The sequence below is a fragment of the Pelophylax lessonae genome (assembly GCF_965119305.1).
Source record: "Pelophylax lessonae genome assembly, chromosome: 4".
Taxonomy (NCBI): Eukaryota; Metazoa; Chordata; class Amphibia; order Anura; family Ranidae; genus Pelophylax; species Pelophylax lessonae.
Window position 1 is genome coordinate 240,642,736 of NC_138771.1, and position 14,905 is coordinate 240,657,640.

At 39.7% G+C, this 14,905-nt stretch overlaps 1 protein-coding gene across 4 annotated transcripts in view; it reads left to right on the forward strand.

Moving 5' to 3' along the window:
- Positions 1-14,905, forward strand: part of PDZRN4 (PDZ domain containing ring finger 4) — a 649,539-nt gene that overhangs the window by 622,146 nt on the left and 12,488 nt on the right. For all 4 annotated transcript variants that reach the window (XM_082253101.1, XM_082253100.1, XM_082253102.1 and 1 more), the window contains one exon: positions 10,928-11,029. In XM_082253101.1, coding sequence (XP_082109227.1) covers positions 10,928-11,029 — 102 coding nt within the window. The remainder of the gene's footprint in view (positions 1-10,927; positions 11,030-14,905) is intronic.

Consider the following 14,905-nt stretch of genomic DNA (forward strand, 5'->3'; position numbering starts at 1 on the left):
CTGTCACAGAATGGCAATGGATGTGTGTGCATAGGAGCATGTTACACCGTAAATATGAATGTAACATGAAATATGTTAATAATGGGGAATTTATCCTTTAATGTAACTAGCAGAAAAAACCCATATAAATAAATATTTATCACATTTTATCAGATCCTAAAGAATTACTGTTGTGGGCATTCATACCTTAAGGACAATTCTGAGGAGATGTTTACCTCTTACATGTGATATCAAAAATGCCCAAACTGTTTGTTCAGTATGTTCCTATCAACCTGATATTGATGCACAAAAAACATAACCATTTGTGAGGGATGGAGTCTGTCTGGAGGATAGAGACAAGGGCCAAGCCAGTTCTGCTGCAAAGTGAAATCCAGGAGACTGGCAGGGTGAGATATGGCAACGAAATGCTGAAAACCCTTGCAAGGGTAACTTTCATTGCATATAAAACAAAGGCCTGTCAAGTTGACAGCAATATATATATATATATATATATATATAGGAAGTCCCCCGTTTACAAACAAGATAGGTTCGGTAGGTTTGTTCTTAGGGTGAATTTGTATGTAAATTGGAACAAGTACATTTTTTTAAGGCCAAAAAAAATATTTTTACATTTTGGATAGCATAGTGAAGGGTTAACACACCTGTAACATTTGTTTTGCTGTTTGTGCCCCTGTTCAGAAGATTTTACCTCACTTTCTGTCCCTGTGACATATCAATTTTGAAAATTTTGGGATGTCGTTGAAACAAGGTTTGGAGAAAACTTGTTTTTTTGACAACTCTTACAGTAGTGAATTTCCCTTCCTTTTAAATTTAGAAGTTCCAGACTTTTAGCCACTTCAGTTTTCATACCTGTTTAGAGGGGGACACTGCCGAGCTTGTGTCCTGCACTACCAATCTAGCACTTCTCTGCTAACCCACTCCCAGTGACAGAATGGGGTCCCTCTATACACCAAGCACTAACTGCATGCATGCACCTAATTACCTTCTTACTCTTCCATACCTGGGGCAAGGTCCATGGGGCTCCATACTGTGGATTTGGTCAAGATTGCTTTTGGGGAGCCAACCACTAGGGAGGGGGCCAGGGCACCGACCTCATCACTGCCAGAGGACCTGTCACCCATACCTGATACCACTCTTCCCTGTCTGGCTGCTATGACATTCCCACCAATTCATGGTTACTCGTAAGCACTTCGCGCCAACTCCTCTGCTGAGTTAACTCTTGGTGATGGCCTTCTGTTCTTTCCTTTTCATTTCTTTGAATAACTCTAGACCAGACATGAAATAGATAATAAAACTTTACTGAACATTCAGGCAATACAGTTCAGCATTATAGTTCAGCATTATAATACATATTCTGCAATGACTCTTCATAACTATCCAAAAGTAGGTTGCCCAGTGCAAACTTTCCCAAGGTAAGAGTACTAAAAGTCTGGCAGAGTCCTAACACAGGTGTTCTCTCTAGAGGGGCTTGTGGGATGCTGTGTGTTACATCTTCTCCTTGTCTCTGGTCCTGCTACCCATCCAGGCCATGGCAAAAAAAGCACCCGAGCAGGGCCTTCCCCCTGATTGTAAATAAATGATTTACAACACAAGGTGGAGGGCATAGCCCAGAAATGCTCGGGAAACTGCTAATATTTATTTACCTCTTCCCATTTGGGCAGCCTGGGATACTAGCTAACTTCCCACAAACACATGGAGAACAGAGGAAGGGAGAGAGAGGGGGAGAATGCAGTCTTTGATGGGATTTGCTGGGTTCCTTAACATTGCGGATTTCTAAGAGAGAAAAAAATCTGAGCTTACTGTATCAGATACCAAATGATAAAATGGCCGATTACCCTAATGAGATGATTCTTCTGTAATGAGCGTATTTAGCTGTTCTATTTCTTATAGACAGCAACAGTGTCTGGGGAGTTTGCATTTCTACCTAAGGTGGAGGATGAGACATGGTGGATCATTCTGGTGAAGAATTGTCCCAAGCATCCCTAGGATCACCTTGTTAATGATCTTTCAGACCACTACTGATTACTTGTTTTATTATTTACTCATTTGTTTATTATCTACTCAATACTCACTCTGCACAGGTGTTGTTTTTCCTTTCTTTTTGTTGAGTGCTGAAATTTTGCTTACAAGCCTATAGGTCACTATAGAGCAAAGTAAACATTTCTTCCATCAGACACTTAGACCCATGCTTCATACTTCTTATATAAAATTATTTATTTAGGTTTCTAAATAACAGCATTTTGCTGTTATATTATGTTATTCTCCTATATCTCCAATTTTTGCTATTACTATAATGGTTAACAACAAGATATAATTTAAGATCCACTCATAGTCTGTTTTAAAATCAGCCAAAAGCCATTTTATCCAAATTAACCAAAAATAACCAAATAAAATCTCTAAGCGCACATCAATATTATTTTTATGCAAGTGTGGTAAATATTACCTGAAAAAAAAAATGATGCAGTTAACAGCAGCAGCAGAATGTGACCACTAAATATGCAACTTTAATAATATATAGAATCTAAAAATAACCTCTACTGTGTATGTAATTTGTTTTTTGAAGCACTGTATGGTGGAAAAGCTAATGGTCCACATCTGATAGCCCCAAAAGCCTTTGCTATGACACAAGGATTTCTGTGTATTTTTATGATCATACTAGCTATTAAAGAAATGTATGATCTGGGCAAACTGAAGGCCCACCAGATTCAATTATCATAATTAGCTGTGCAGTTGTGAACTGGAAAGACTGAAAAAAGCAGAGATTGGCTGCATTTAACACATTGTAATTGAGTACAAACCACTGCGATTTTATTACCCTTTTTTCATTACTTGTGATATGAGAGATTGGGCCATGGAGGCAAACTCTAGTTGGACACTAGGATGCAGATGTGGGAAAATCTGAATAATGGGAACATATCTTGTTGCCCGTAGCAACTGATCAGCTGATCCTCTTTTTAGTTTTAATTTTGGAATGCAGGAATGAGAGTTAAATACTAATTTGTTACTAAGAGCAACCAGAATCTTTCCTATATCACACTTTTTATACATTAACCCCAGGTGTTTCATCACATAGATATGTCTTCTTAACCAGTTGGCGCCCATGCTACAGCGCGGGCTTAAAATGCCATGAGGGTGTCCATGGACATCCTCCCATTCTCGCGATGCCAGCGCACCCTCTACAGCGCATGGCTGGCGCCCTCTGTGATCGCCAAGTCCTTGGGACTTTGCTGATCACAGATTGGGGTAAAGGGCCAATCACAGTGGCCCTTTACCACGTGATCAGGTGCCAGCCAATGACAGCTGATCACAGAAGTAAACAGAAGCCAGCTTTTTTTCCCCTCATGCTGTAAAAAGAAGAAAACCATTAACCAGCTTCTGATACAGGGACATCAGTCCCCTCAGTGCCCACTAGTGCTGCTAATCAGTGCCCACCAGTGCGGCTAATCAGGTCCCACCTGCCAACTATCAGTGCCCATCAGAACTGCTAAGCAGTGCCACCTATCAGTGCTCATCAGTGCCTCATCATCAGTGTCACTTATCACAGCTGCCTATCAGGGCCGCCCATCAGTGCCCTTTAGTGCTGCCTATTAGTGCCCATCAGTGCCAACCATCAGTGCAGCCTCATCAGTGCCTCCTGATCAGTGCCAGCTATCAGTGCCCATTATTACCGCCTCATCAGTGCCCATCAGTGCAGCCTATCAGTGCCCATCAGTGTAGCCTATCAGTGCCCATCAGTGCAGCCTATCAGTGCCCATCAGTGTAGCCTATCAGTGCCCATCAGTGCAGCCTCATCATCAGTGAAGGAGGAAAATTACCTGTTTGCAAAATTTTATAACAAACTATAAAAAAATGTTTTGTTTTGTTTTTCCAAATTTTCAGTCTTTTTTTTTTTTTAGCAAAAAATAAGAAAACCCAGTGATGATTAAATACCACCAACAGAAATCTCAATTTGTGTAAAAAAGCCTGGTTAGGAAAGGGGGTGTGCTCAGTAAGCAAGTGGTTAAATACATAAACATTTTAATTAAATTATAAAGCTACCTCAATATAAATGTCCAAATTTCATTTACATGAATTTTTACTTAATTAAAATGTTTTTAACATACTTTCTAAACTGATCATTACTCTCCTAAAGAAAATGTATAGATCTTTCAAGATTTTTAGATGAACGTTTTGAAAAATCAACTTTTTTCAAATAATTCTTTTAAAATTGGTCACTGTTTTACAATCCTTGTTTTTTTTATAGAATGTTTAATTGTACAGTAAAACCTTGGATTGCGAGCATAATTCGTTCTTGAAACATGCTTGTAATCCAAAGCACTCTTATATCAAAGCGAATTTCCCCATAAGAAATAATGGAAACTCAGATGATTCGTTCCACAAGTCCTTCAGTTTATAGTCTATATACAAAGATTATAGCAATGTGATAGGTTGTGTAACCATAAAATTTCCATCCACAATATGCAGCCTTCCCAAGGGGATTAGAAGCAAAATCTAGCAGAGCTACAGAATATAAGAGAGATGAGAGTGTAGCAATATGGTTATATTTAATGAAGGTTCAACATTTAGCAAATCACATGGTTGATGATTAACATAGGCACACCTAAGTATGCAGGCATTCGGGGTAAAGCTGTCCACATAGACCATCTTCTGAACCACCGGCTCTCACCACTGTCAGTCTGTAATCATGACCGGGAAGAATAGCCTGCAGTAGAGTGATTTGAAAGTGAGGCTTTGAATCACTCGTGGAGTGCAGCGGGGAAGGGATGATGAAGATGGTGGTGCGGAGGATGGTCTATGTGGACAGCTTTACCCCAGATGCCTGCATACTTAGATGTATCTGTTTTAATCATCAACCATGTGAGTTGCTAAATATTGTATATTGTATATTATGTATTTTGTGAAAAAAAACATTAATACATTGGAACAATAACACAAAGTGATACTGTGTTACCATACATAGAGCAAAAAAAGTGAAATCATTTCAAATAACTATAATAAAATCCTTAGTGAGAGTCCCCTGTTTAAATAGTGAAAAGAAAAAACAGTCCCAAACATGTGAAGAACTGCAAGTGTTCTGTTTAAAAAACTAATCCAAGTGCTCTGTGAACCACCTTCATGCTGATTAGTAGGTAATGGCTGCTTACCAAATACTAGCAGTCAAATAGGATGTAACAATGCTCCGCTGAATCAACATCAATCCATAGGCAAGTCCTGGGGCATACCAGCGATCCGACCACTTATGGCTGTGCCTTACCAAAGCAAGCTCAATCAATGGATGGCTCTCAGCTTTTTCCCCTTTTATATAAGTGGTCACATTCCCTCTGTTCTCAGCTACATAGAAAGCGAGAGAAGAAGCTGAGAACAGAGGGAATGTGATCACTTATAAAAAAGGGGAAAAAGCAGGGAGCCATCCATTGATTGAGCTTGCTTTGACAGAACTTGGCAAATGCTTGCCGCAGCAGGTGCAGAGGGGGCATGGTTCTGGGAGGAAGTCTATAGATGCCCTCCCAGAACTGGATGACCATGCTATAGCTGTCATTTAACTATAAGCTAATACGGGTACCTGCGCTTATGGTGATATAAATTAAATAAATTAAAATTAAAAATAAATAAATGGTTTAGTATAAATAATTTAAAGAGCTGCAGCTAGACAAGAAGGGGTTACTTCTAGAATAATGATAGATATAAATGTCAGCGCTGCTCAAAAATGAATAATTAATTAATAATAAAGTGTACTAGTGCTAAATCAATTGCTCATATAATACAAAGTGCAATGTATACTGTGCAACATACACAAATAAATAAATATATCAAGCAAAAATTATTTTCATTCTATGGTAATAAATATGCATAAAAATAAATTATTTATATACTGTACAACATATGCTCATAAAAAAATAAATAAATAAATAAATATATCCAACAGAAAGTCTCTTCATTAAATGCTTATGTGTACAAAGTTCCTTGCTTATATTCTTCTGTAAAGTGCTCTTGTGCTCAAATAAGTGAATCCTCTTCACAAAAAGTGCCAAGTGGTATCACACAGTGCTCCCCTCTTGATCCCTCACTCACCAGACTTAAGAGGGTAATATGCCTGTCACAGCTATCCACGCTGAAAACTCTGGCTAGTAAGCACTTCTGATCACTCCAGGTCACTCTCAATGAAGCAAGATAAGTGGCTAAGGAATCCTTTTTCTCTCTGTTCAGAAGGCTCCCCCCATAATGAAAAGAAGAATCTCCATAGTGAGATACCCTCCAGCAGTTTTATTGCAAGAAATTAAAAGTTACACTTACAAAAACAATGATTTTCAAACGCCTTGAATGAATTTCCTGGTGTTGGACGCCGCTTCCGCGTTCTGTGCTCCAAACACAGGATATGACGTCGGACGTACGGGCAACGGCTTGACGCGTTTCACTCTACCAATCAGAGCATCCTCATTGAGCCAAGCTGGCTCAATGTAACTATGCATAACATGACAATGCCTAGAAGTTTTCTTTAACTTGAAGGAGCTTGCATACATTAGAAATCTTTACAACTTAACCCTTTCACAGAAGAAAGAAAGGTTGATGACATTGCTGAATTTCTTCTGAAGAAGCTAGTTGCTTGGCTGTTATCCTGACCCTGGCTTCAAAGACTTCTGGGTCACAGACTTGGAATAAGTATTCAAACAAAATCAAAGAAAAATCATAACTTATTCTGAGTTTATGATTAAAAGCTCTAAAGTAACAGGATTGGCTAATAACCAATCAACGAGCATTTGTAGAACCAGAAGTCAGCAATCGCAAGCTACACTTTGCTCACAGGAAAGGTTATCTGTAGGACTTGTACTTCTCAGTAGTTTTACCAAATGTTATGCATACTGAGATAACAATAAGATTAGTCTTTCATTTGTGTGATAGAAGCATATTAAAAGGTCACAGGGTGCTGACATGGGGGTGAGATGGTCACCCGTTTTCCATCCTTAGTTTCTTTGTTCCTTTGTTCAACTCTCCTACCTTATTCTTTGCACTCCTTTGTAGGTCACCCTAAATCCTCTGTTTTCCCTTCAGTTTCTATCTAAAAATTATTCAATATCAGATTTAAAAAGTCATAGTTATATCTGATTTATCTGAGCTATGTTGAAGACATCGACTGTCAGTAGAGACTGTTATTAGACAGTTGCAGTTTTGGTCCAACCACATCGGCCTTACTGGCAGTTCAGTATCCAATTATGTTTGGCAGATAATTCATCAGCCTTAGAAGTTAGAAGTGTTTTTTCAGTACACAGGGTAAAAATGAGCTAATGTGAAATGACAAACTACCCTTTTATGGGAATGTCAGATATCAATTCAATAAAATGAAAAGTGCTTCCTAAACAATTTCCAATACCTTTATAATAATGTAAGTCAAACATATCCCTGAGAATCAAAATAACCATATGTTATTCGACATAGTTGTCTCTACTTGGGCTAATCTTAAATTAGACACATTATTTTTAGTACTTAGATAAATTTATCCATAAGCCTGTAGGGCTAACAAAATGAAAAATTGTCTGCAATGAAAAGATAGCATCTCCTAAAACATGTATAGTAGTAGACAGGGCTGTGATGGGGTGATAGGAGCTTAGGCAATATCATTACTCATTTCAGCAGAAGTTAACAGAACGAAGATCACATATCACATTCATTTACTGTTTGTTTGGAAACAAAAATAATCATCCCCTGCATCAACTGTGTCTTTTCTTAGGGCCAGATGGTTTGCATAGTAATAGTAACTGAAATAAATGATAAAAACTCTACTGCAATTAAACCTGTGGATTTAAAAATAAATTAACACTTTTTAAAAACAGAATATTTTTCTAAATGCCTATCCACATTTAAGTATTTTTCTTGATATTCAGAATTGTGGATGAGCTATTCTGCTCAGAATTCGATTTGTGGGGGGTTCATGGAATCCTAGCTAAATTCTATGAAACCCAAACTCAGGCGCACGCTAAAGTTCTTATGGGGATAAATCTTGATACAAAATTTTGGTAATTTCTAGAGGTAAAAAACAAACAAACAAGTGGTTGCTGCCCTCACCTGTAACTGATCACTACAGCAAGGAGCATTGGAAAGGCAACACATATGAAGAGACAACTAAGAAATTTCCAAGTTCAACTTACCAACCAGCCTGCGACCAACCAAACTGACCTGTCCAACAGTATGCTTTAAAAACAGAGGTTTAGTTGCACACATTTGCACATACATGCATAAGCCTCAGAGCCCCAGACACCCCATTTTCTGTGGACCTAACTCTAATTTCTGTGAGTCTCCAACGATGGAAGCACATGCATTTAGATGGACAGGTGTAGGGCAGATAAACCTGAAGGGAGCCCACCCCTTCTTAAAGGCACAGGGGCACACTGAACACCCAGCCCATAGCACTATGGCAGAAAAGGTGTCAGTGCGTTGCCTGGCCAATATAATTCATATAATTCATATAAACATAATATAAAAAAACAAAGACATTTCAAAGCTCAACTTACCGACCAGTCTGCGGCCAACCAGATTGACCTGTTCAACAGTATGCATTAAAAACAGGGGTCTAGTTGCACACATTTGCATGTGCTTTCATTGTTGGAGACTCACAGAAATAAGAGTTAGGTCCAATGAAAATGGGGTGCCTTGCCGGGGCTCTGTGGCTTACGCATGTATTTGCAAATGTGTGCAACTAAACTCCTGTTTTTAACTCATACTTTTGGACAGGTCAGTTCAGTTGGTCGCAGGCTGGTCGGCAAGTTGAGCATGGAAATTTCTTTGTTTAAAAAAAAAAACACTTTGAATCATATTCTCCCTATGATTCCTTGATTTTGCATCATGGCCACTATATGAAGTTGCGTATCATAGGAAATACTGTAAGTATGCTCCTCAGCTTAAACTAGTGACCATAATGCAGCATTTTCTCCATTCACAATAAATAACGTTTAATTCACAGAGAATATAGCCTAAAAACATTTAATTTTTCCCATTTGCATAGAATGAATTTACATGCATTTTTGATGGACGAACAGCTATGTGATTTTTCTTTTTTGTTTTCAAAACGTCACCCCTTAGTATACTATTGTATGGCCTACAAACTGTTGAGTGGAATACATAAATGTACTGCCCTCAGTATTTCACTGGCTTTGGTAAAATAAAGTAGTACTGAAGACAAAATAAAAAATGACAGTCTGTCCTATAGAAAGATAGATTTCTCAGCAAAAGGGTTCCAGTAGGTATAGCATATTTTTAATATATTACCCAAGGAATACCCATTATTGTGTGTATACAAGGGTTTTACTCAACCAGTATTTGTATCAGTCACCAAGCAGTGCACATATGTCTTTAAAAAATTCCCTAAAGCGAACCTGCCCACCCAAAAGCCAGTTAGACCCAAGTTAAAGGAGTCCTGTGTGAGCTCCAGGCCATTCTGGTCAGACCTAAGGAGGGCTCGCTATCTCAAAACAATGCAGTAACGGACAAATAAGGACAATCAGGCACCCAGATCTTTATAAAGGAAATGGAAGTGAATCACCAGGAAGTCTTGCATATTTAGCCTTGCTTGCAGGTGAGAGAGCAGAAAGTAAATATAACAGTGAGGGATGGACTATAAACTATTAAGTGAACTTTGTTATTAGTATCTTGAATATGAAAAGTTCAGGTTAATTTTAAGATTTGAATCAGATTTTAGCTATCTCTCTGATGTAAAACGTTTACAGTATATGAAGGTTGACATTCTACAGAAACCATATTTGCATATTTATTGCAATCTAATAATAATCTATAATCATAGTTTTGTATTTGTTACAAATACATCACTCGAGAGTATTGACAGATGAATAACTGTAACACCAATTCTTATTTAAATCTGTGTATAAGCAGAATGCCAGCTTTCAAAATGAATTGTACCTACACAAAATTAGCTGTAATTATGAAAACTTGTGCTTGTAGAGCATTTTATTTTCCCACAGAGATCATTTTTTACCTAAACTCCTGGGATGTTCATTATTATAATTGGGTCTCTTTCTCTGTGATGCAGAGCCCTGCTATTTCATCACGTATGTGCTTGATCTACCGCCTCTTTGGTCATGAATCATGATACAGATGTTCGAGGTCATGCACCATATGTATATAAGTGGCCCAGCCATCTCTTTTGTAACCACAGAAATATCCATTCTTCTTAAATTTATTTTATATGAAATATATTAAAATAATGAAGCTCTTTAATGAGTGGTATTCATTTTGTATATTTCTGCACAACAGGCAGAGCTGACAACACAGCCATCCAATTATTTCTATGTTATATATGTACCTAGTTATATGTTGCACTGCTAAAACCTAAATTAAATACAGAGAAAAAATATAATTTTTATAAAATTAATTGTCTATTTATCATTTCTGGTTTGCTCTGCACTGGAGTGGTTTTACAGGATTTTCCAATGATAAATCTGAATTACAATCAACATTGTCTGTTAAGCACTGCCCCGTGAGAGATAATAGTGTAGCTTTCTAATTGGCTTTGAGCAAGCCTGCAGTATGACTGATTTTAGCTGTAGCGCTGCCATCCTTCCTTCCACCAGCACTATTATCTCAGAGTGACACTTCCATTACTCTGAACGGAGAAAGATGAACGTCACCTGTCAGAGGCTGGTTAATTGTGTTGCTAGATGTATGTTACTGGGGCACAGCTTGGACATTTATGAACATAACTGCTTCCTCTGATGTTTGCCATCCTTCACCGATCAATACCGTTCGTATGGTAAGCGCATAATTGAGTGCAGGTATTTACCATCGAAGTCTAACAATGAGCCCACTGCTTGATTCCTGCTGTCCATATGCTTGGCACAAATCAACAGATATTTTCTTTTTGATTGCATGCTACTTTGTGAAAATAGCACCTCATTTACAAGTTTCATTTGTTTTTCAGATTAATGGCCAGGATATCCAGAACAGAGAGGAGGCAGTGATTTTACTTTCCAATGACGAATGTAGGAAAATTGTCCTTCTGGTAGCAAGGCCAGACATACCGGTTAGTAGAGATTCATGACTAAATAAAATAAAGAAGGCTCTGAAGTTCTTTGCAAAAAATATTATTTATTTTGTGGTCCTCTTTTTGTCCAGATGATGTTTTACTTATGTTTTTATGGTTTGGAATTTCATTGTTAACACCAATAGTTGTGGCACTAAAGATCACATATTAGATCATTTTAATGGCTTGTTCAGAAACGGCAATATAATAAAAAAAATGTTCTACACTTAATCTAAAAGACATAAGTTAGAACAAAAATGAAAAAAAGTTCTATGGCATCTGAGAACTGGATGTGTCTGATCTACTGAGGTTGAAAATGTGTGATCTACAGTAAACGCTTGCCCTTTGCTTTGCCAACAACCCAGAGTGATCCTGTTCAGAAGGATAACAGGCAAAAACTGTGTGCAAAAATAATAGGAAAAAAACTGAATAGTGTAATATGTGTAGATCATGAAATTATCCCTCTGCTACAGTGAGGAACATTCTTCCTAATAAGAATAAGCTACATTATCTACATAGCTATCTATCAGGATTCATATACAGCAGAGGTTTTAACCCTAAAAATAAAAAAAAAAGAGAGAGAGTGATCCTCCTGTTCCTTTAAAGAAGGTTAAACAGCACAGTGCTTGTGCTGTCTAATCTGTCCCTTTCTATGCTGTAAAAAATGTGGTTAATCTGATGTGCCCTAAGAGCCTTCACAGCAGCCTGTAGCCATTTGCCATGCTTGCAGCTCTGTAATCCTGTACTACTATATTTTTTATTCCACATATCCCCACCTTTACACCCAATGATGGTGGTTTTCTTTGCATTTGTATTTAAGATTCAATAAAAATGTCATTGAATGAATGAATGTCATTCATAAGTCATTATGAATTCATAAGTTATTTTATAAGGCATAAGCCTTATCTCCTAAATTGTGTAATTCTCTGCAGTTTAGACAGATCCTCATACAGACGTTATGGAGGATCAAAAAGTGATGGATCAGCTGTTCTCCTGATTTAGTCATCCCTAATTGTAAATACTTGTATTCTGGTCACAATCTATCTCAAAATACTTGCATTTGATAAGCATAATTTTATAATGTCAAAAAAATAATCAATACTGTTAAAATAAATCTCATTGCAGCCAGTAAATATAGACAGATCATGTGATCAACAATAATGTTTCATTTAATTACTTTGTTAAACTGTATACAAGCCATATATTGATAATTCTGTCATACTAGACATTAAGCCTGTTAAATTAACGGGCGCTAGAACATATGTGGTCAAACATTTGAAAAAACAGACTTGTTCCAGTTAAGCGAGAGCCTCTGTCAGCTCTGCGTCCCTGTTCCCTAGCAACGTCGAGGACATGCGCAGAGCTGACTGAGCGGCTCTCGCTCATCTCGTTCTTTTTTTCTAACAATGCGAGAGCCGCATGACGTAGCCAGCTCTGCGCATAGCGTCCCTGTTGCCCTAGCAACATCGGGGACATGCGCAGAGCTGACCGAGCGGCTCTCGTGTGACATTGATCGCCCGCCGCCACTTGTAACACCCGCTGCTGCTTAGCAGTAAGTCCGCGCGAGCGCACATCCGCCGCGTGCCCGCGCACACCCAAAGCTTCAACATTTTTGCCCGGTGTTCTATCAGATTTCCCTACCCCATCAGATTTCCCGATCCCTCGCAATTGGGGGGGGGGGGCGTCAATGCAGAGTGCCCACAGCGATGCCCCCATATTGCAGAGTGCCCACAGCGGTGCCCCCATATCGCAGAGTGCCCACAGTGATGCCCCCATATCGCAGAGTGCCCACAGCGATGCCCCCAATCGCAGAGTGCCCACAGCGATGCCCCCAATCGCAGAGTGCCCACAGCGATGCCCCCAATCGCAGAGTGCCCACAGCGATGCCCCAATAGCAGAGTGCCCACAGCGATGCCCCCAACCGCAGAGTGCCCACAGCGATGCCCCCAATCGCAGAGTGCCTACAGCGATGCCCCCAATAGCAGTGCCCACAGTGATGCCCCCAATCGCAGAGTGCCCACAGCGATGCCCCCAATTGCAGAGTGCCCACAGCGATGCCCCCAATCGCAGAGTGCTCACAGCGATGCCCCAAATCGCAGAGTGCCCACAGCGATGCCCCCAATTGCAGAGTGCCCACAGCGATGCCCCCAATAGCAGAGTGCCCACAGCGATGCCCCCAATCGCAGTGCCCACAGTGATGCCCCCAATAGCAGAGTGCCCACAGCGATGCCCCCAATCGCAGTGCCCACAGCGATGCCCCCAATTGCAGAGTGCCCACACAGGGTGTTTTTCTAAAATGCACATAGCTACAAAGTTTCTGATTGATATGAAGAAATTTAAAGTGGTTTAACTCCATAAGAATGGTAATTGGTTCATTTTCAATTATTAAATATATATTCAGAAAGCAATTTGGACTAACAATGGCTTTTTATGGCAGCGATTTGCAAAATTTTTAGAACACCTCATTTATATATTTATTAGTAGCGCTGCAATCACTGACCTCTACTCACAAAAAGCACTAGCACTTTTCTTGCAGCAGGCAGCTAATTGTACACACCTATTTTTTGATATCCTACACTCCATAAGCGCGAGGTCCACAGTCATACGATTTGCAAATTCTACTTGGAGCATTTGGCAGCTGCACCAATACTTTTTAGAAGTATTTTTAAAATTACTTTTGCTAAGTTTCATGATGAATTACCTTAGAGTGTCACATAGGTATTGGACCCTTTGTGTTGCTAGGCAAATGTAGGCCCTAAAGAGGACTGGGGGATATAAGGAAGCTTAGAATAAAGGATAATGGGCTTTGCTGTGGACAACGTCTGAGTTGCAGTCCACATTTACAGTACACTTGAAGTAACAACAGCTGGTATCATGCCATGGGCATCCACAGAACTTTTTTCAAGGGGGGGGGGGGGATGCATCATTGTAAGGTCACCCATGCTCTGCCCCTTTCTGACAATGTCATGAAGGGGAGGGGCTTAGTCATTATCACATAAAGCAAAGGCATACAAGGGTTTGAGAAACCTGATGCAAGAGCTTTATAGAATAATCAAGCTGCCTTTATCTGATTAGCAATTTGTATTCTGTTTTTATGTTTACACTATTGACTGCACCACATTATTCATACACATATAATCACTAACACTGTGGTCAGTCTACGTGCCTCCTTCATCCGCAGCCCTCCTCTCCTCCTCTGTCCTCTCTCCCTTTCCCCTCCCTGCCTGTCTGCTCTTATTTCAGGGCCCGCCCCCTCCCCTTCTGATGCTGTAATTTTATTTAAAGTTTCATATTCTGTCTACAGTCTGTTTATTAATCCTGTGTGCCCCTGTATCTGTGTTTTATAAAAAGAAGCCGGTCATTACCAGTTATCAGAGCGCCGATCGCCGCTCACGTGACCCACCTCCTCTCCTCCTCTCCTCCTGACTAACGTCAGTGGGGAATTATCAGCCCCACCCACTGCAGGCAGCTGTCAGACGGTTAAAGGAGAGAGCCGGCAGGTCACGTGAGCGGCGATCAGCACTCTTTTAAAAAAAAAAAAAAAACAACATATGCACAGACACAGGGGCACGGCTTACAGGATTATTAAACAGACCTGACAGGATGGTAGAAAGTGGCTTAAAACCACTTTAAATGGGAAGTTTAGATTCCGGGGGGGGGAGGGCACTTGCCCCCCCCCCCCTTGCAGACACCCATGTATCAGGCAGGCATGAAGCATGGTATGAAATCTGCAGGCTAGGTTGAGGTCAAACAGGCAAAGAGTCAGGACAGGTGGATAATAAAGATTGTTGAGAAATGAGTAGAATGTCAGAGCAGGCAGATAACAAAGATTGTCAAGAAATAGGCAGAGATCATAAACAAGAATTAGAAACAGAG